This window comes from Rhamphochromis sp. 'chilingali' (genome assembly GCF_963969265.1).
Source record: "Rhamphochromis sp. 'chilingali' genome assembly, chromosome: 11".
In the NCBI taxonomy this organism is placed as follows: domain Eukaryota; kingdom Metazoa; phylum Chordata; class Actinopteri; order Cichliformes; family Cichlidae; genus Rhamphochromis; species Rhamphochromis sp. 'chilingali'.
This window is the reverse complement of record NC_137938.1, coordinates 6979866-7002830: the sequence shown is the minus strand read 5'-3', so window position 1 is coordinate 7002830 and position 22965 is coordinate 6979866. Positions and strand designations below refer to the sequence as shown.

The 22965-nt window shown below is 40.9% G+C and overlaps 1 protein-coding gene across 1 annotated transcript in view; it reads left to right on the top strand.

Annotated features, from left to right (window-relative positions):
• The window catches only part of LOC308405059 (low-density lipoprotein receptor class A domain-containing protein 4-like), a 285430-nt gene that overhangs the window by 68270 nt on the left and 194195 nt on the right, over positions 1 to 22965 (top strand). Inside the window, exon 2 of the mRNA XM_080895462.1 lies at positions 17553 to 18340. Coding sequence (XP_080751588.1) covers positions 18301 to 18340 — 40 coding nt within the window. The 5' untranslated portion in view covers positions 17553 to 18300. The remainder of the gene's footprint in view (positions 1 to 17552; positions 18341 to 22965) is intronic.

Here is a 22965-nt window from a genome sequence, read left to right as displayed (position 1 = left end):
TGTGTATGTGCACGCACCTCACTGTGAATACATTTCGTGGAAATGCTTGTCCATACATGTGTGCAAATGCATATGCATTATGTGTACCAAAGGCAATGCGGTCGCACTTTTGAGTGCGTGTTTGTGTCTTGGAGCAGCATGCACTGAGGCGTTTTCCTGTGTCCTCCTGTTCTGCGCTGCTCTTCTGCTGCCTGACATCTAAAATACATTTGTTTTCATTTATCAGCCAACCAGACCCCCATATAGCAGCTTCTGCTCAGTGCCACAGACTGAAGAGGAAAATTCTACATTTAAGCCGCCCCTGTCCTCTGATTTGTCTCTCTTACCACAACTCAATGTTACCCTTTAAGCTCGAACTAGCAGGGAAGACAAAGGGATTGTGTTGTGGTTTCTGTGCGCGACAAATCATAATCAAGTGAAATACGCATCAGAACATCACACTCAGTGTAAAAGCTTCAAGTTAGACTTAAGAAAAAACCCCAATTGCAATTAAAACTGATGAGAAAAAAAATAAAGAAGTTGTGAATATGTGTTAAACATTATAATTAGGTAATCAGGTGCTCAAATTCTTGCCTCTGAGATGGCACTTTAATCATTCACACAGAACTAAGTGCACATTAGAAGTAGCTCATTATTCTGATGTTTACTTGAGGAAGGATTTTAACTTTCCCGAGGGAGGCGTCAGCAGGGAGTAAGGAGTCATATGATTGGATTTTTGTAGTATCCTGTTGATGCGCATGTTAATCTATCCTTATTTGAGAGATACGCGACTGATGGAAGCCGAGTAATGCTGATGAGGAAGTGAAACTGTGTCACGTAATGTGGAGTTTGAATAGCATTTGACACGTTTGTCTTCCATTACTGGTGATGAGGCAGTGACACCGGGCCAGCAGACTGTGTTAAGATGTTTCCAGGCGGCCATAAATCAAAGTGGCTCGTGTGCAAATGTGTATGTTCCTGCGTCTGCACAGAGAGGATGGAGACTAACGGGGGATGCACAGGCAGCAGATAAAGATCAGACACCAGGGGGATGTTGCAATCATGCATATCAGTGAATTTAAAATACATAGATAACCCTATCGAGCAGGCTTAGAGGCCAGTCTGGCAGCCAGTCAGTTTTCACACAAATGGGGTCCTCAGTGGGGGGGCTGCCTTGCAGGAGTCTGATTATGGTGTGATGGTTGTGTAAACCACAAAATCAGTCAGCTCGACACCACAATTTATAATGTGTTATCTATAAAAACGGATCAACTTTTATTGATGCCTGATCAGACTTGTGCCGTCGAAAGAATCTGACAATATAAACCCAACGACAATCATCTTCAGGTGCTTTATATCATAAGGTAAAGACCCTGCAGTAAGAAAGAGGAAGATCCGACAGTCCTCTATAAGCAAGCATTTGATGACAGAGCAAGTCTGATGTAAAACTGAAACTTAGAACATAAGCTAAGACGATCAGATATGCTTTATTTATGCAAAAGCTGGGAAATGTCTTTATTACAGCAGTTCAAAATAAAATTAAACATATAACAAATAGCTTAAGTCAGTAGGATAGTTTCCAGCTCGCTAAATTGTAACACAATAGGATAAAAAAAAATGTTAATGCAGTAAAAAAAAGTAAACAGGCAAACTTTCTTCAAAAACTGACATAAAAGAAAACAAAAATTCAAAAATAAATCTTTAAACTAATGAAAAATACAAAGTTATCAGTGCTGATGTGTGTGCACGTAGTTTCAGTCTCATCAGAATTAGTAGCAGTGAGTCCAACATAATGACTGTAAGAAAGTAAAAGTAAACAAGAGTAACAGTTACTTTGTGTTGAAAGAACTCTGCAACTACACATTTACACATAACATCAACCTGTCCAGGCAGATCAAAGAATACTAGCCAGTATTAGCTTGTTGATGTATTTTCATATATACTTCATATTCCAAAAAACATGTTAAATTGATTTTCTGCATTCATAGTTTGAGAAACATTCAGCAAACCACTTAAGCCCCATTAGGACTGGCTAACATTCCAGGTGGAGATGGGAGGATATAAAGTGTCTCTGCAGTCCCAGGTGATGTAATCTTATTTCTTTCTTTATTTTTTCACTTCAGAGCTTACAAGACAATATGTATTTGTATTTATTCTTTGTCTGAGTAATCCAGTCCTAATTGTCAGTACATCCGTGAGCATGTTACAAACAAACTATTTTTAATGGCATTAAGATACAAGCACGCAGCTCCTGATAAGACTTAAATTACAGGAGTGATTGGCTTGAAAACAGGAGATGCATTTAGCTGTGATTATTACTAGGAAAGGGCTGAAAATCTGCTCACATAAAGTAATTTCTAGACTAGATGAAAGCCAGTGACCTGAGCTCCCACCTCCCCTAGAATTCATCTTTGCTCCTGCAGATGATGTGTTATACAGTATTTTATGGTGTGCCCTTAAAAGCAGACTTCTGGGGTTGCGTCACCTCATACCTATCTATAATTGTATGTCTTCCTGTGTACTTTGCACTCTTCAATCTCATATTCTTCCTTTAGACTGCGTTGTGCGGCGTGTTATCTCACAAAGCAGAAACGGCTCGAAAAATAACCGTATAAACATCTATAGATACACTCAGTGATGCCGTAGCCTGCAGATACAAGATCACTGTGGGAATTTCTCTATGTAGGTACACATTATCACTAATAACACATCTCTGAACCTTTGTTATGGGCAAAGACTGGCTAGAGTTGGTAGGAGTCTAATGACACTCTTTGGATAGACACTGTGAATGTATATGTGTGTCAGAGCGAGTGAGCGAGCAGGGGGAGATGCGCGTTTTAAAGATTATGTTTGCTTGAGGTAAAGAAGCCCTGTTTATGTTTGTAAGATGAGTCGTATGCTTCAGACTGCTGGGAACAACCTGCGAGTTTGTATGCAAGTGTGTAAATGTAGCCTTCCACCGCCAGCATACATATTCACACACGCCGCCTCAGTCCCTGTGAGGTATTTGTTACAGGGCAAACATACTGTATCATTACTGGGGTCGTGAGAAGGTAATGGGAAACAGAATGAGTCATCATATAGGATGTGTTAGCTGTGTGATATGGTATGAGTAGAGCCTCAGGGAAAGTGGCATCTGTACCTCATCTCCTTGTGCTTCCTTCCATCTTTCCTTCCCTTTTCATAAAAAGGATTCTTGTTGTGGTTGTGGTACTGGCATATTTGTTACATCAAAATTATCTTTGCGACAAAAAGCATGCTAGTCAGTGTTGTAATTCAAATGACAGGATGTAATAGTGAGGTTCCAAGACACATGGCTATGGGTTTTGACCGATGACTGTAGAAAATACAGTCAAGAAAAATGCTAGAATAATAGTCTTGTGTATATGAGACTTACTGAAAATGTTTACAATTTCAGCTTAAAGTCAAACATTAAAAAAGTCCCATTGTTACAATATTTGTTTCCAGCAATAATTAAAAATAAGCTTTGAAGAAGCTGCTAAATAGCTTAGCAAACAAGGCTCTTTAGCATTCAGTCAGAAAGTGGAAGGTAATGAACCTTGCTTGTTAATGTTAGCTATTGTTACCAATAGATGTTATTTAAATTTATCGTTATTATTAGTTTTTGCTAATACTAGATGCTGGTAATTACTCTATATTATGTTTTGTGACTTATGGTAAGAAGAGCTAGCTAACTCTTAGCTAGTTTGGGAGGAAGCTAATTAGCCTTGCCTAGCTTAAAGATGATTTTGTCAACCCATTTCATTATTTTGGATACATATTGTTATAGTATCCATTCTGCAAACATTCACCAGGCCTCTGACACTTTTTCAGATTCTTCATTCCATATTTAGTAGGGACTTGGAATAAAATTATCACGTAGATACAAATTCGGGTGACCATTAAGTTACATGTACATGAATGTGAGACTTAAAAGGAAACATAATGAACCAAATATAGAATTGGGATTTAAAAGAAATTAATTTTAAAAAGATATAGATATTAATAACTGTTGAATGCAAGATGATGTTTGTACAAACGTTTGATCTGATTGGCCCATGTGTTAAAATGGAGATTGGGTACATACAGACATTTACATACAAGCTACAGTCATTAAAGTAAGAGGAATTTGTGTGTAGCTATAGGCTCAGTGTAGAGACCAGTCAGGTTTCCCGTTTATTAGCATTCGATAATATTCTAAGTTTTGAACCAATAAGCAAACTTCTAAAAGAGCAAAATAAAACTTTGCTATTATTTGTGCCTTTGTTCGAGTTGATAGGAAAAAGCACTTCAGCGTATCACTGCTGCCTATACTCACATTGTTTATGAGTTAAAAGATGCATCACTTTCTAATACCATTGTGCAGTCCAAAAGGGATAAGTGTTTCTGCTGTTCCATCGACTCCTAAAATATGGTCTTCTTGAGTAATAAATCCCACTTGAAATTTTATTCATTTTGCTTCAGTTTGATTTTATTTTCAGGCTCTCTGGAACAGAGTACCACGGAAAACGTTTTCACTCTAAAGAAGTCCACGGTAGGCCCTGAAACCCTCTGTAAAGAAATAAAATACACAGTAGTCGTTATAATGTTCATTAAATTAACTTTTACATGGACTGATTCTCATATAGCGCTTTTCTACTCTCCCAGATCACTCACAGCGCTTTATACAACATGCCTCATTCACCTATTCAACCACCAACCTTCCGATCGGTAGAAAACCCACTCTGCGTCCTGAGCTACAGCCACCACACAGGATCTGTGAGGGAATCTAAAGTTTTAAAGAAAGAGATTATAATAAACTGACTAAAAAATTAAAATAAGTAACAAACTGATATCTATCCTAAAGAACAAACTGAGAGAAGCTGCATGAGGACTGACTGTTACAAAATCAAGCCAAGGCAAGTATGTACAATTAACTAGCGTGATTAGATTGCTGCACAAGCACAAGCACACATAAAGCACTAGAATTACTTTTGAAGCATGTAAAGTAATCCAGACTTAAGTGATTGTGCGGTCATCACCACAGACAGACAGGTTGTCTACATAGCTGTCAGCTGCGTATTGTCTCTGCATGATGACAACAGTGAACTGCGGTCGATCGAGACACTGATGTTCAACAATAATCACCCTCATTAGTCATCCGTGTGTGTTGTTGTCCTAGATTAAACAATGAAATAAACTCAAATCCCTGTTCAGAAAAGTCCCCTCAAATAAAGAAAGCATGAATAGCAAATTCTTCTAAAGATTAGTTGCTATGTTTCAATTAGCAACTGATTTTTTAAAAAAAAAAAACAGGCTTGAGAAAGCCAGTGATGATATATGGACCATCATACGTGTTGTCCTACTGTGCAAGCTAGAGTCCACGCTCTGGGTTTTTGACTTGTGATCAGTGGTTTGGAATTAGTGTGAGAAAATGTTAAACCTTGTCCTGTCCCCTGTGATGTGGTGCTCATGTCAACATATGGTCAAAAGTGTTAATGTGCTTAATTAGGCCGGCACTCTGAGCAGCAGAGAACATCCCTGCTCATTAAGTCTGATAAGGAGAAAAAAAGAAAGTTGCTCCTAATGTATAGGAACAGCGACCTTTGCCTGATTAATGCAGAGTGGGACTGGCGCGCAGTGACCGGGAAGCTCCAAAAGGACTCGGAGCTGCAGCACTTTAACTGCATTATTATCACACTCATTTTCCTTAGTCAGCTTCTGGTCTCACTACAGTTTTATGGCTGCTCAGAGACTCAGCTGAGAGATTAAGGACTCATAACAAGTTGTTTCATGTAGAGTGTCACCTCTAATGTCCGCTTACAGCAGAATGAAATGAGCCATTAGGCCTGACCTATCTACCCCGGTTTCTGTTGAGATTCTGAGAGAAATGTCACTGTGGCTCGTGCACTTTGTGGCGTGCAGCAGGGCTCTCCCAGGATAAGATCCAGGAGGAGGGGGGTGCACGGTACAATGAGGAATATTTACAGTAATTTGTGGCGCGTTCTTCCTTCACACATTTAAAATGCATTAGAAGCCACCGATAGCCCATGACCACTGACACTCCCGCCCACGCACAGCCTGTGCCAGGCGTTTAGGTTTGTTTGTGGAAGTAGGTCCATCCACATTAAAATGCAGACATAAGTCAACTCTCCTGCTGGATATAGAGGATAAAAGCTGTAGAAATCCACAGCAAAAGAAACTGTTCCCGTCCACAGTAGCTTTCCTGCCATTTAGAATAATTTGTTTGTAAAAGGAAAAAGGCTAATTTGGATTTATGATTTAGTGAAAAGTTTACATTTTTTTGTAGAAAAAAAGTTTGATTTGAATCAAAGTTTTTCTCTGTTCTAAGCAATTCACTTCTACATACTTTTATAAGTGACCCAGCTGCCTGGAACAGGGATGTGTCAGAATCAGCCAACTCCAATCTGGCCCACTAAACGGCCTTGGAAAATGTGAAGGAGGGGAATCGATTTTGAGCTTTTATCTGTATTTTCACAAGTTTTACAGCTTTTCCTACTATAATAAAGACCTCCCCAATGGCCACTCATGATGTGTCACACCTGGCAGCAGATCACACCTGTCCTGCTTTGTCTTCGCTGCCTCCCTGAACATTTTAGGAGGGATTTCACTGCTAAACTTTTAATGAATGTTTGGATCTGGTCCTGAGCGCCTCGGCAGAAGTGTCGACCCTGTACGACCGAGTTCACAGGCTTGATCCTAAAGTGGGGCCTTTCTGGCTGTTCGGAAATTGAGGTTTAAATCTAAAGGTGACAGCGCTTTTTCCATCAGGGCCACTCAGCTTTGGAACAACCTGCCTGAGGAGATAAGGCTTGAAAATCTGTGACTTCCTTTAAGCGACTTGGAAGAAATACTTTTTTTAATCAACTTACTTATATGTGATGTCACCTTTTCTAACAGTTTTGTTGTTTATGTGTCTGTTTTCTGTTTTTTATGTTGCTTTTGCAGTTAATATGGATTTTATTCTTTTGTCGGAGGTTATTTTTTACACTGTGTTTTGTATTTTTGCTTTCCTTTCTGTTTTTTTTTTTAAAAGCTCTGTCCTAACTCTGGATCTACTGTTATTGTGGTGGTGGTGGGGGGGGGAGGTTGCTTTGTTTTGGGGGTTTTGGGTTGGGGGGAATATTGGAATAGAGGTAAATGAGCAAAACTTGTGCTATTACAGTAGATTTACTGTAGCAGTTTTACCTTATAAACATTTCTACTTCAGAAGTACAATTTCTAGTTAGAGACATGTTTATCAACTATAAGCCAATTTGCATAGCCATGGACACACTGGAGCAGAGCTGGTTGACTGTAAATACACAATTTACTAACTCAAAGAGGCATAAAATGTTAAGTAACTCTTAATTAATTGTGGCATTTGTTGACCTTATCCTTCCTTCCTGTCACTCATAAGTGAACATAATCGAATTATGCACTCTTAAGGCTGTATGTAACACAAACACGCCGTTGAAAACAAACGGTGATGTATTTTTGATCTAGTGTGGCAATTGTGTGCTATAATTGAACAGCCATATCACAATATTTTAAAAGGAGACATCAGGTGTTTTTCCAACAACCTGTTTTTGTGCACATTTCAATGGAAATTCTGAACGTTCTTGAGGAGTTTTTACATTGTTTGATGTGCAAATGTTTGTACGAGTACAAACACGGAGACATGCCAGGTGAATAAATGATTGTATAAATGATGCATGTGACCTCCACTTTGCTAGGCTTACATAGGGGCAGATGAAAAACATCAGATCTGTTTGCAATGATGAAACTGAAACCCTAATAATATCAGATCAAAGTAACAGCAGTGCTTTATATCTATTCTTCTTAATTTCATGTATAACTGCATTCTTTTCTCAATATGGCTTTTGGAAAAAATACTGGAATGCGTTATTACTTAGATGTACTGGTCAAATCATATTAGTACCACATTCAGTCAGTTGTAAGGTTGTTAAATAACCAACACAAACATCATCACAAACCCAAAGAACATAATAAAATGTTATTTATTATAATATTATATAACATTTTGAAAAATGTTGAAAAACTTTAGCTTATAGAAACAAAACTGAATTTAATTAGAATTTCTCAAATTAAAGCCATGTGCCCACATAAGTAGGCAAGAAGTAAGTGTTGAGTATCTCCTCCAGGACACCACAGGTTCACGTCCCATTTAGGAGCTTTGTGTTCTGTGCTTTGTTTCTTTCTTTTTTTTTATGCCCTGATTTGTTTTCATTTTGCTGGCTTTGCACTTTCACTTGCTCCTTGGCTAGGTGACTTGTAGTTTAGTCGACTACTAAGCTAGGATAGATTTAGAAAAGATGCAAGGCTCACTGATCGTGCTGCCCTGTATGTCACACGCTGACGTCAGTAGCCTTCGTGCACGGCACACATACGATTCATCGTTTCAAACTGCACCATACTTCAAACCATAACCCTACTGCTCTTTATTGTTGATGACTGCACGTGTGAACAAACACATGGGCATTGTTTTTTTTTTTGCAGTGCATCATTTTTGGTAGCATAATTTAACCCACATGCAACACACGAGCCTGCGTGCCTGAGGAATTCATCTCCTCCTCAGACAGTTAGTCAGAGCTCTCTCGGGGGAGGTGGGTCGCTCCGTTTGCCTGGGCTGTGCTGTCTGATTTTCTTGATACTTTGTCTTTTTCTTTTCTTTTTTATCTTCCTCAGTCAGAGGGAATGAGAAGGATTTTTGCTGCATGATTGCAGCCTGTAATGTCTCTGCTGCCTCTAGCTCCTGCATTTGCTCATGCTGTGCCTCTTTGTGTCATCTTTTTTTTCTGTGTGTCTGAACTTAAATATACCTGCATATTTTCATGTTTACATACTCTTTTGAATGGCCTGTAAAATTGTCTGTATTTATGTCTGCATTGTAGGAGATTTGTTCTTTTCAAAGATGGCTTGGAAGCACTAAGGCTTTACTGGATGTAAATCATTTTATCAAACAAAGCTAAATGTCTTTTTTAAAAAAAATCTTGCTTTCAGCTTCTTCAAAGAACAGTAGTTTCACTCTGTGGGACTCTTTTATTTATTTTCTGCATTGCTAAGTGTTTCATGTCTCTGTTGTCTGGTACTTTCAATACAGTCTTTACTTTCTGTCTTATTTTCAGATTGGATGGAATGGGTAAAATGGCAGTGGTTGAAAAAGCTTGTTTCTACCGTAGACAAGTCAAAAAGTTCAAAAGTTTTGACCCGACATGGGTTTTCTTATACCACTTTGCAGAATCTACCTGTCAAGCATTTGATTCTGTGATAAATATTGCCTGTAGCTGTAGTATTAGTCGCAGAGTGGAGGTTTTCTGTGCCTTTTGGAAGTGATTTTTCAGTTAAAAAAAAGTCCAGGAAATGTTGAGAGAGTATATAAAACGGAAAGAAACAATTAAAAAAAACAACAAAGAAAATGCATTCTTGTGTTGGCACCATGCTGTGTGTAAAAATGTTTGGAATTCAGTGTTCAGTTATCACATAAGAGTACATAAACTGCACTCAACATGTTCAACCCATCTGCTCTGTGTCATTTTATATCAAAGAAATGAAAGTTAACACCCTAACCACTTCATCTCCAGTCATGCACGACCATCAGATTTGGCTTTAACTCAGAAAAAGATTCAGGTTAACAGGTGACCTGCTGTTTACGTTTAGTATTGTAAGTTAAATAAAAGTTGCGTCTGTGAAGTCAAATAAAAAATACAAATAAATTACACAATCTGGCTGAAATGTCTAATCTGTCAGTATTTGTACATGGTAGTACTGTACTTGTGTTCTGTCACGAATTCCTGGTAATATTGGATTTAAACGCAGCGCTCACTCACTGCTGCTAATAAAGCTTCATATTCACGCCAGGTTGACTTCATTTCTTTCCTCGTTGTTGCAAAGACTTCATTCCACCAATCACAGACAACCCCAGAACTCAAATACAGTCAAATCACAGCAACACGGAAGGCTCCTTTGCGGTCTTATTGTCAGAAGGAAGGCCCTTGCGGCTCATCCGCTTTACATTCGTTCTGTAGCTCAATAAAATCATATGTATGAGCCCAGTGTTTACGCCTACAGTCAATCTCTGTTTTTCTCTGTTCCTTATTTCTCGTCTAATCCGTCCAGTCTGTTCCCATCTTTTTGTCTTAGTTTGATGATTGGGACAGCTAGCTAATCAGCTGCACTACTACTGCACATCAGGAGACATTTTAAGTAAATCCTTTGAGAGCCCTTGAGGGAAAGGCTTTTGATCAGTTGTCTCTTTATGGAAGTGTAGGCTAATTTTGCCCGATGGCTCTTGCCTCTTTATAGTCTTTGTGTGGAGCTCTTGTGTCGGTATGGATTGTCAGATTAGGTCTATATTTGTTCTTTGTTTGTTTGTTGTTGTTGTTTTAAACACATCTGCATGACTTAACTGAACTGCACACACACACACAAAAGCCAACAGTATAAGTATTTCTATACCATCTATCACAGAGTGGCTAGCTTCCGTGTTAATGGCATCCACTTCCTGTCTGTCGTTTGCCAGCATTTCTGTGCCTTATGCGTCCGTCGGTATGCGTCTGTCAGTCCGGCCTCTTGACACTACAGTTGATGCATGGCCAGATTAAGCCTGTCAGATTTATCACACTCGACTGGCAGTCAGCGCGACGCAGAGCCAGATCAGACAAGGATTTGACGAATGACGCCTTCAGCCTACCTTTGTTTGCTTCTTGCTTTGCCAGTCATTTTGTGCACCATTACACACTTTAAGATAATTTATTTATCTGTTTTTTTGGCCTGCGGTGAATGATATATTAGATAATTCCCCTGAAAGGGGGTTTAAAAAAGGAGGTTTAGAGGTTATGTTTTTAGATGTTTCTGCTTTATTGCCCGAGAAAGGTAAAGGATAACGTGCACTTGTTGTGTTATTAGTGTGTGACAGCTCAGTAAGTACGGATTAAAAAGGAATGTTTTTGGACTGAAACCAACTAAAATTACCCACTAAGAGCTGTGTTTAATGCGGTCTTTATTCGCAAGTCCAGGAAGACTGGAGTGACGCCTCTGAAATACTAAAAAGCAAAAGAAAAATATGGGATCTATATTTTTCTTGAGAAATCAAGCATTAACTGTCTATGACACAAGCCTGTGTTTCTCACTGTCCGTCACAATACATTATAGCACAGTGTGATACCATGTTATACAATAGAAGACATACTGTAAGATAAAATAGGATGTGGTGTATGCATGAATGTGGACTAAAGGAGGAAAATAAACCTGCAGGTAAGTTGGATGCTTCTGGGATAGGTAGCTACGTGTTGTTTAGCTCTCTGCTGCTTTTGCTACCTGTACTTAAAAAGTGCTGGATTATCTTCTTCTCAAAATGATTTTTGGAATGATATGAATATACAAACACATGCTCTCCACAGTATATTGTTACAAAGCTTTTGCTTTAATTTGACACATTGTTTCCGTCCAGTAAAAAAATGGCAATTGTTGGGTGTTGGTGTCCTTGTAAGACTAACAGTATGGTTTAAAGCCCTTACTGAGCTGTACGGCACTCTGCACTGTGCTCGACCTTAAGAGCCCATAAGCTCTGGCCGCAAGCCAAGCTCATCAAACTGGAATACAGTATGGATGAGACTAATGAAGCGGACTAAAGTAGATCTTCCATTAATCAGCTGTGAACTTGTGTAATCTTTGTCCATGTGTGTCAGAGTGTCGGTGTCCTTAAACTACTTGTCATTTGCACATTAGGAGAATGTTTTATTAAGACAAAGAGTCGATATTATTAAAGAAATATGGAAAAGTATATGATTATATTTAATATACTTTAAACAGGGCTAACAAAGCCACACCCCCACCCATCTGTGGCTGGTTGTCTCTGTAGTAAAGACTAAGTTTTGTATGGTTAATGGATCTAACACAGTGCTTTATTATGTGTCTTATCACATATTTACTGTGATGGTCTTGCCTAAGAACACTTTGATGTCTATGTTAGAGGAGCTGGGGATCAATCCACTGGCTTTGAACTAACGTCATCGTAATGTTTTTTTTAAGACAGATACTGATATCAGTATTTGGTCATTTAAAATTCTGGTATTCTGATATATTGGCTGATATAATGTCCCTAACATTTCTTGTTTATTTCTTTTCTTGTTCTGCTCGACTTTTCTCAGTTGGTTGTTGTTTTGTGGCATTCCAGACATTTTTCAGCCATTATAAATGGTGATAAATTATCAAATGGCTTATATTAGCCAATAATATCAGCCCGTCAATAACAATTATATTGACTGTTGCATCTTTCAGAGAGAATAGTAGTTGTCCGTAAATGCATCAAGTAGTTATACCTGCCTGTGCTCTCTATAACAGTGCTATCTATAGGTATGTAGTAGATATGTTTGCGTATGCTTTAAAATCACAGAGGGCCAGTTGAAGTACTTTTCTTAGCCCTAAGTAACGTGTGCATGTTGCATGTAACCTAAGAAATCTGGTGATGGGATGTTAGAGTGGGCTGTAGGTTGTCAGAAAGGCAAATAATTTGAAACAACCCAAATGAACTTTAGGATCAAACAGAATCTCAGGCGCTTATCTGCAGCTGGAGGTGGAAAAAATGTTCAATTATTGTTAAAACATTCAGGGAAAATGGCCTCCAGTTTTCACATACTAGGAGTGTCGAGTTCATCAGTTACTTTGTCTTTTTTCCACACTTAGTTTGAATGTTTGAGTGTGCACACTGTGTCCACTACTCATTGTTTAATCCAAAGAAAGAACAGTGAATATATGAGCTAACCCGTCACAATCTCCAGGAGATCCACATTGTTTTTTTGTCCAGCAGCAGAACATTTTGTATTTCCTTCGGCTGCCGCTGTCAGATACACATAAACAGTCCGTGAAAGCTTTTCTTTTTCTTTCTTTCTTTTTTTAATGACTCGTTTTTTCGCCACGTCTGTTGCGGCAGAACTCTGAATCACCTCGGTAGCCCCAGTTCTTTATTTGTTATGCAATCACATTCTTAGCATGCTTGAATTTTCAGCGTAACAGATGCGACCAGCCCCGTGGTTAAATAGTCTGTTCCCCAGTCCATGTTTGTCTGTCTGACTGCTGTCTCACTGATAAGCACATGTCCCTGTGTGACCCAGCGGAGGAGTCAGAGCTGGCTGTTAGAACTGCTAGTTGTCCCCATATGTTACAATGACAGACAGATAGTAGACACAGAAACACGCTCCCGTACTAATAATGCTCTGACGGAAACACTCCTCACTTTACCCACTTCACGGAGGCTAGAGGCCACACGCAGTCTTAACAGTTTAAGAACCCTGGAACAAAGCTTATAATTGTCATTATAAAGGTCTGCATAGGACTCTTTGCTCAAGTACAGTCTCTCAAGGCTACAATGCAGGCTGTCTTATTGGAGTTTATTTTATGACTGACAGATGGCAGCATGAATGCACTGCTGACTAAAAAGCTACTGAACCAGGGATCTTTTTGTGCTTGTTAGGCAAATATGTAAACCACTACATTATGGCGCTGCTAAGTACAGGGGTAGATTTTTGAAAATTTCACCCTTATGTAGGCAGTTTTCTTTAAAATGGCGAGATGGATTCAGCATAGTAATTCAAAAAGAAGAGCATAGCTTTCCTTACTGGAGGTCCACTCGTGAAGAGGCTGGAGACCGTAGACTACTTGCAGACTAAAATCTGTGAGTGATCAAAAGAAGATGGGCTCCAAGTTAAATTAATGTCAGCGTTTAGGTGACACATGCAGAGTGACTGCTGACAGCCATATAACAGTTCAACTGAGATTACATGTTTCCAGAGAGACCTGGCCAAGAGAGCAGCACAGAGTGTAACAGATAGAAACAAATATAGCCGACACACCGAACTCAACATCCAGATTGTACGAAATAATGTATCCAGAAGATGCGTAAAATCTAAGAGTCCAGGGCCTTCGCCATCTGCCTGCAGCCATCTGAGGTTGCAGTTTCTTTTTACATCATCCTCAGGTTCAAAGGTGATTCAGGCTGTTTGTCAGTTTGCTCAAATGTTCCAGGGACAAGCTGGATTGATTAAAATAGGCATATATGTTCTTTCAGAGGCACGTGAGAAAAACATGGTTAATGTCAGGGATCAACTGTGACTTATGCTCTAATGCCCGATGTAAATGATGCAGTAGCTGTTGTTATTATCAGGGATTTGGCACAATCTGACATTTCACTGAAAAAACAAAGAACAGATTGACTACATTGTCAGTGAACACTGATACTGTCAGTCGCTATAAAGTGAAAATGAATCCGCAGCTGAATTATTCATTAGTTTGATCGTTCAAGTTCAAACCCAACACACCTTTCCTGCCTACAGAAAAGTCTGTTATAATGAATGTACAGTAGTATTGGACTGAGCTGAAAGCATACATCCCTGGTGGCTAACATCACTGACTAAACAGTAATACCCTACTTTGTATTGCTAATGATTTTGGCTTTCTGCGTGTACATTTGTACATTTGGTTTGAACTCCCTTTTTTGAACTAAGGCACAGGCATAAAGCATAAGGAGTGAACTAGGGCAATAATTGAACAGACGTTTCCTTTCAGCCATCAGCTCTGAACTTTTCTAGACCCAGTGCAGCGTTACTGGACGGTGAAGGCTTTTTAATCTGCCAGCTCCCCGACGCAGAGCGGATGGTACTAGATCGCCGCAGTGCGAGACCAGCGCAATTAATTGTGCAACGAATTCACAGCGAGCAAGGGGGCGTTATCTGCACCGCCTCTTGCGTACTCTATCGAGGCAGCACCCCCACCTACGCCAAACAGAGGTTCGCTACTTGCGAGAAGTAGTCGAAACCTCGCGTGTGAAAAAACGTGTTTATTAGCAAAGTGTTTGGCAGCGAAGTTCATAAGGTGGACCCAGTTACAGGAGAACGGGCATGAAGGTAACGAGAAAAGTTTAATGACTCCACGCACCGCCACGAAGAAGAGAAAACAACAAAAAACACTAAAACTCAATCTGCAAGAATGAGAAAAACTAAGTGTGCATACCACAGAGACTGGGGTAATGCACTAAAGAACTACAGCTTCCAGTCTCTGGTCCAGAGTTTCGTGATAGTATAAGACAAAGATCGGCGCTGGTACATTAAAGCCGAAACCTGATAGAAGCCTGTACCGGAGACAACAGCTACAAATAAGGTGCTATTTGTGTGTGTGTGTGTGTGTTTCTTTGGGTATTTTTCAGTAACAAACACTTGGTTTCCTGTGTCCCGTGGTGTTTGCCAGACCTCTGTTCTCTGCTCTGACTTGGAAGTCCTACAGCTGGATAAATCCAAAGATAAGACAGGAGACCAGGAGTTGTCCTTAAATGACCAGAGAACAAACATCCACCTGGAGCCATATTTTCCACTGCCTGCCAGGACAGCCTGTTGTCCTCAGATGACCCAGCAAACAAACAAACAGACAGACAGACAGATAACGATTCTACTCCTGGTTGTAGTAGTACAGACAGACAGACAGTCAGTGGGGTCAGGCTGCACTGACTTTCACATGTTTTCAGGAGCTGTCTGGAAAAAAGAAGAAAACTTTAATAAAAAGAACTTTCTTCAGTCCTGCTGAAAACCCATTAAGGGTTTATACAATACAATTACTTTATATGCCATAAAATACTCTATAGATTCTGCTCCTGGACTTTTGAATAGGCCGCATGCTATTGTAATTCCTCCATCAGAATATGATGGTACAGTCTATCCACAACGCTATACAATAATGCCCCTATTACTACTGGAAGAGGCGCATATTGTGGAAAAACCCACTTTCTAATTTCTGTTTCCTTTCATTGGTTCAGCTCACAGAAGAATAACTTTGGAAACAGTCTGCCTTTAGAAAAAGCAAATAAATTCAGACTTTTTTTCTTGTTGAATATAATAAATAAATCAGTTTTGCTGAACTCATAGGGTAGCTGGGTTACTGTTACACGAGTATGTCAGATGATATTTATCACTTAGGTCATTTTTTAAACATCGAGGTCTTAGGGCCAGGACGGGTCCTCGGTGTTTATTAAGAGAGGTCCGACAGTCAAAAGGGTCTTCTGATTGTTGAAAATACATCCTTTAAGCCTAAATTTAGTTATTTTTGTTCCTTTTAACTTTAGTCTTGGTGTAGCGGTTTACACTCTCACCTAAAAAGTTAGAAAATGTTTGATCCCAGGACACAAATCCCACTGGGATCCCATCAGAGCTACCAGCTGTGGCGACCCATGGGTCATTTCATTTTCGGTCCTCTCAATCAGAGGAGCTCTTTGATTGGCTGACCACTCTGAAAATAAGGATGGCTAACTTCGACCCTCTGGAATTTTTTCAAACTGTTACTCAGGCAAGAAATCGTCTCCTAGAATCACATGTTTTTCTGCGGGAGCCTGGAGAGACTCGGGACACTGGTGTTGTTTAGTCACCAGGAGGCAAAGTGATGAGTCACCTACAAGGCACATAATGAAGTATTTAAACCCCCCCCACCCCCCCTTACGTCACAGTGGCCCCGTTCTCGCCTCCACTTTTCCATTCGCCAGCCTACAAGCTGTTTGTGTACCCTGACCGTGATAAGGCTTGGTAAGAACAGGCGAATGGAGCTGAGATAAGACTGAGATCTGTCATATCTTTCCAAAACCTCAGACAGGGCGTGTGTTTGTTTACCGTCTGTCTGCTTTTTTTTCACCATCAAATTCCTTCCCTCCTTCTCTGGTCCCATGTCATTTCTTCTCTTGAACTTCTTTAAACCTGCGTCTCTTCATCTTATGTTTGATTTCTTCCTCCTTTGTATCTCCCCCTCCCGTCTCATCTTTCCTTTGTCATTTTCACCGCTTTTTCCTAGCTCAACTTCCTGTGGGTTGCCTCCCTCCTTTATGTTTTGAGCATAGCTTTTCCTCCTCTGCGATTTCCCCTTTTCCTTCGCGCATCGTGCCCCTTCCCCGTGTGCGCTGCATCACTCCCGCACCCTCATTTTACTGTCTGAACGAGGAGAAAATGGCTCGATCGGTTTTACACTGTTTTTCCCTTTTCTCCAGTCGTCCCTACCCCACCTTCCTCCTCCTCCTCCTCTCTCCCTCTCCTCTTTTCTGGGTTTTTATTCCGTTCCCAGACACAAAAAAGCAGCACTTGGCACTTTTGAAATGTAAATAAAGTTTTGTTGTTCCCTCAGCCGTAGCCTCCTCCAGCCCTGTTTATCAGGCAGACTTCAAAGTGGCACACTGACATGTGGCTCTATCTCTCCCTTGCTCTGTGAAATAGGGTCACAGGCGGCGCTTGGCTTTCACAAAAACTTTTCCCTTTCATGTCAGAACCTAGTGGGTGAGAGGAACTAAAGGGGGCCATGCCAGCCAGCCACCCACCCGCTATCCAAACTGAGACACACATCGCACCTCATCCACTGCGATGTGTGTGTGTGTGAATGTGGATGAGAAGTCTGTGTTCGCTTTTCTCAGCTGGTCATTGCAGCAGTTAGCCCTGCCCATGTTTTGCTTGGGTGTATCCGTTTCGCTCGTTGTTTCTGGTATCTCATGAATTTAGTCACTTAGCTGCTCACTCTCTGTCTCCCTCTTTCTCTCTCGTCTCTTTTAGCCGTGGTGCCAGTGTGAGAGCGCCCGAGTAGCCCCTGCTGAGCTTGGGACTGCAGCAACAGGACAAAACACATAAGAGGAAGAAAAATACAAAGGGGGAGTAAGCCGGCAAAGGAGCAAGGAGAATCAGAGGAGACGGCATGTTAGTTAAAGTTGAGTTTAAAAGGCAAGCCCGACTCTAGAGGAGAGACATATTGATTCACCCTCTCAGCTCACAGAAGGTAAAGAGGCAGAGTTGCTCATCCGTAGGTTGAAAGATTGACAGACAGCCAAGAATTCAGGGTATTGGTCATGACTGCGGGCCTGCTGCTGGGAGGATAGAGATCAGATTAATAGCATCTACAACGCAGCCTCCATCCTGATCTAACCCCATCTCTAAACAACCCGTCGATCTCTCCCCCTCAGCCATCACTGTAGTCCACAAAGTCCACTGTGACAAGAGAGCTGAACCCTCATACGGGCTAGTTTACCAGGCTGCAGCGTCCTGTGAGAACAAAGAGTGACCTCACGAGCTGTCGCTGGAGCAGGGAAGAGACACTCACCCGCCGCGGGGCTTTAGAGACGGCGGCCTTTTAACCAAGCACATGGGCTGTTGATGAAGAAAGATGGCAGTGAGACTGACAGGCGCCACCCCTTCCTCTCGGCCACCCTCCCTCCCCCCAGCGGCCGTGGCTCGGACGGGTTAAGGTTGGTCTGTTGGCATCCATCGCAGCATCTGCAGCAGCTGGCAGAGCGTGGGAAGGAGCAGTATGCAGGAAACTGATGTACCGGCCACGAATGCCTTCAAAGGTAAACACATACAATGGACAGTGGTCTGTGTGTGTGTGCGTGTGTGTGTGTGCGTGCGTGCGTGTGTGTGTGTCAGCCTGCATTAAAGAAATTACTGACAGTGCCCTGTCAGGTCAGAAACACTGTCAGTACAGCTGGAATCTTTAACACAAAACGGACTTTGGTTGTGAATCACAATATTTTTCAACAATCAGGTTCAAAGTAAAGTTTTCTATAACAAGCATAATGATTTTCAATCATTTTTAAATCTGCTAGATACTCGATAGTACAGTGGGGCAAAAAAGTATTTAGTCAGCCACCGATTGTGCAAGTTCCCCCACTTAAAATGATGACAGAGGTCAGTAATTTGCACCAGAGGTACACTTCAACTGTGAGAGACAGAATGTGAAAAAAAAATCCATGAATCCACATGGTAGGATTTGTAAAGAATTTATTCGTAAATCAGGGTGGAAAATAAGTATTTGGTCAATAACAAAAATACAACTCAATACTTTGTAACATAACCTTTGTTGGCAATAACAGAGGTCAAATGTTTACTATCGGTCTTTACCAGGTTTGCACACACAGTAGCTGGTATTTTGGCTCATTCCTCCATGCAGATCTTCTCGAGAGCAGTGATGTTTTGGGGCTGTCGCCGAGCAACACGGACTTTCAACTCCCGCCACAGATTTTCTATGGGGTTGAGGTCTGGAGACTGGCTAGGCCACTCCAGGACTTTCAAATGCTTCTTACGGAGCCACTCCTTTGTTGCCCGGGCGGTGTGTTTTGGATCATTGTCATGTTGGAAGACCCAGCCTCGTTTCATCTTCAAAGTTCTCACTGATGGAAGGAGGTTTTGGCTCAAAATCTCACGATACATGGCCCCATTCATTCTGTCCTTAACACGGATCAGTCGTCCTGTCCCCTTGGCAGAAAAACAGCCCCATAGCATGATGTTTCCACCCCCATGCTTCACAGTAGGTATGGTGTTCTTGGGATGCAACTCAGTATTCTTCTTCCTCCAAACACGACGAGTTGAGTTTATACCAAAAAGTTCTACTTTGGTTTCATCTGACCACATGACATTCTCCCAATCCTCTGCTGTATCATCCATGTGCTCTCTGGCAAACTTCAGACGGGCCTGGACATGCACTGGCTTCAGCAGCGGAACACGTCTGGCACTGCGGGATTTGATTCCCTGCCGTTGTAGTGTGTTACTGATGGTGACCTTTGTTACTTTGGTCCCAGCTCTCTGCAGGTCATTCACCAGGTCCCCCCGTGTGGTTCTGGGATCTTTGCTCACCGTTCTCATGATCATTTTGACCCCACGGGATGAGATCTTGCGTGGAGCCCCAGATCGAGGGAGATTATCAGTGGTCTTGTATGTCTTCCATTTTCTGATGATTGCTCCCACAGTTGATTTTTTCACACCAAGCTGCTTGCCTATTGTAGATTCACTCTTCCCAGTCTGGTGCAGGTCTACAATACTTTTCCTGGTGTCCTTCGAAAGCTCTTTGGTCTTGGCCATGGCGGCGTTTGGAGTCTGACTGTTTGAGGCTGTGGACAGGTGTCTTTTATACAGATGATGAGTTCAAACAGGTGCCATTCATACAGGTAACGAGTGGGGGACAGAAAAGCTTCTTACAGAAGATGTTACAGGTCTGTGAGAGCCAGAGATTTTCCTTGTTCGAGGTGACCAAATACTTATTTTCCACCCTAATTTACGAATAAATTCTTTACAAATCCTACCATGTGGATTCATGGATTTTTTTTTCACATTCTGTCTCTCACAGTTGAAGTGTACCTCTGGTGCAAATTACTGACCTCTGTCATCATTTTAAGTGGGGGAACTTGCACAATCGGTGGCTGACTAAATACTTTTTTGCCCCACTGTACATACTACTTGTAAGAGGAGGATGTAGAGGATATGCTGTTTATAGAAAAATTCATTGTGTGACTACATGCAGTGTTCAAATCTTAAGAGCTCCACTTTTAATTAGGGATCAGTCTGGTTTCTTGAAATAGGATTTTTAGTTGGTGGTAGTTAAGTTCTGAGGTGGTGAAAGATCAGCTGTTGTGTCTACACGCATGGCCATCCTGAACCCAAACAGGTTCCAGAGGTAATCCCATGTAATCATGTTACATTAAAAAAAATCAGCTTCCATGTGTTTAAATGTATTAGATACCATCTGCTGTTTCATGTTGCAACTGATTGGTCACAAGCAGCATCTATAAAAGTTCAGCTTCTTCTTATAACACAGTGGAGCAACCAAAATTTTGCATGAGATGTCGATGAGATGGCAAAATTACATAAAAGGATTTTGATCATATTAAACTGCATGTATTAAATCGTATTAAATTTGCCCAATTTTTAGAGATTTTTACTAAGTCCGGTGCTCGGAGATCTTGAGGTTCTGTTCGGGGTTTTAGGCTCACTAACTGTAAGGATAAATGCTCTCCTGCTCTCCAAACAACACGTGGAACTCTGAACTTACATCCTGAATGGCATCATTTCAAACAGTTTTTAAAGAAGGGTCAGTCATGGATGCTTCTCGTGTTACACTGCTTTGCAAATCAGCTTAGGCTATCCATGCTGATATTTATTCCTTTACAAATAAAACATTAACTCTAGTTCTATAATTTGGCAAAACCTCAAAAGAATAAGTCTTGTGTGATTAATGTTTTCTGTGCATAAGTGTTTGTGTTATTTCTTAAGAAGGAAACCCCACTGAATTTGAAATTCTGAATAGAAACCCCACTGATTTGAAACCTTGCACAGACTGAGAGGGGTCTGAGTTATTTTGCTGTTGAAAAGGGCCGGCCAATTGTTGAGGATGATAAGACTGCACCACCAACTGTCAGCACCACACTTTGTAGTCTGATTTTGTGGTATTGCTAAATGCAGTGATAAATCATACTGCATTGATACATGTTTCATGTCCAAAAAGACAACATTGTTTCTGTGCATCCACTTGACTCAATCTCCCAAAGCTGGTAGATCATGTGACAGAAAGAAAGAACAAACTGGCTCTTGGATGGAAGAGGCAAAACAGGATCATGAAGTGAAGATCTGTCATCTTTACAGCTTTACAGTCTATACAATGAAAGTTGAATGAAGAAAATAAGGATACATGACTGAAATGAGGAGTAGTGTCTGGGATGATCAGGATACAAATTCAAATTAAATTCAGTTCAATTCAGTTTTATTTATATATCACCAAATCACAACAACCATGCACTATATTGTATGGCAAACACCCTAAAATAATACAGAACTTGCACTTGGAGACAGTGGGGAGGAAAAACATCCCTTTAACAGGAAATAAACTCGATTGAACCAGCCTCAGCTGTCAGCTATCTTTTCAGCAAAAGAGGACACGCAGACAGATGTTGCAGTTTATTCCAGCTGATTGGCCATCTGCTGAGGTTGAAGCTGGATGGAGCTATGTTGAAAGTACACATTTTATGAACCACTTCATGAGGTCGTCACCTGAAATGGTTTCCCAACACTCTTGGAGGAGTTCCCAGAGATGCTGAGCACTTGTTGGCCTTTTGCTTCACTCTGAGGTCCATCTCATCCCAAACCATCTTGATTGGTTTTAGGTCAGATGACTGTGGAGGCCAGGTCATCTGGCTCAGCACTCCATCACTCTCCTTCTTGGTTAAATAGCCCTTACACCGCCTGGAGGTGTGTTTGGGGTCATTGTCCTGTTGAAAAATAAATGATGCTCCAACTAAACACAAACTGAATGGGATGGCATGTTGCTGCAAGATGCTGTGGTAGCCACAGTTGTTGTTAACTTGCGATTTCTGAGGCTGGTGACTTGGATGAATTTATCCAGCACAGGATAAATTCATCAAATTCATCAGACTGTCCTGGCAGCAGCAGAGGTGACTCTTGGTCTTCCTTTCCTGGGGTGGTCCTCATGTGAGCCAGTTTGATGGTTTTTGTGACTGCACTTGGGGACGCATTCAAAGTTTTTGCAATTTTCTGGACTGACTGATCATCAGTTCTTAAAGTAATGATGGACTGTCATTTCTCTTTACTTAGCTGATTGGTTCTTGCCATAATATGAATTCCAACAGTTGCCAAATAGGGCTGTCAGCTGTGTACCAACCTGACTTCTGCACAACCCAACTCCACAAATGAACCCTGAAAAGGTACACCTGTGATGTGAAAACCATTTCAGGTGACCACATCATGAAGCTCATTAAGAGAAGGCCAAGGGTTTGCAGCGCTGTCAACAAAGCAAAGGGCGGCTACTTTGAGGAACCTAAAATCTAAAGCATTTTGTTCTTTGCTACATATTTCCATATATCTTGCTTCATACATTTAATGTCTTCAGTTTGTATCTACAATGTAAAAAGTAGTAAAAATAAAGAAAAACCATGAAATGAGAGCGTCCAAACTGACAAACTGTATATAAATTGTCGCGAGTTCAAATATTGAAGGAGGGCACAAAACAACACTGGTCCAGAAGAGTTAAGTCAAACAATGATTTATTGAGCACACATATGGGAAGATGTATACTGCAACACCAGCATTGATCTTCTCCGAAGAGCTCAATTCAGAATGGTTTCATTCATCAGGGTTACGCCCCCTCATGCGTCACAAATGAACATAATATGCATCAGTTACAGTAAAT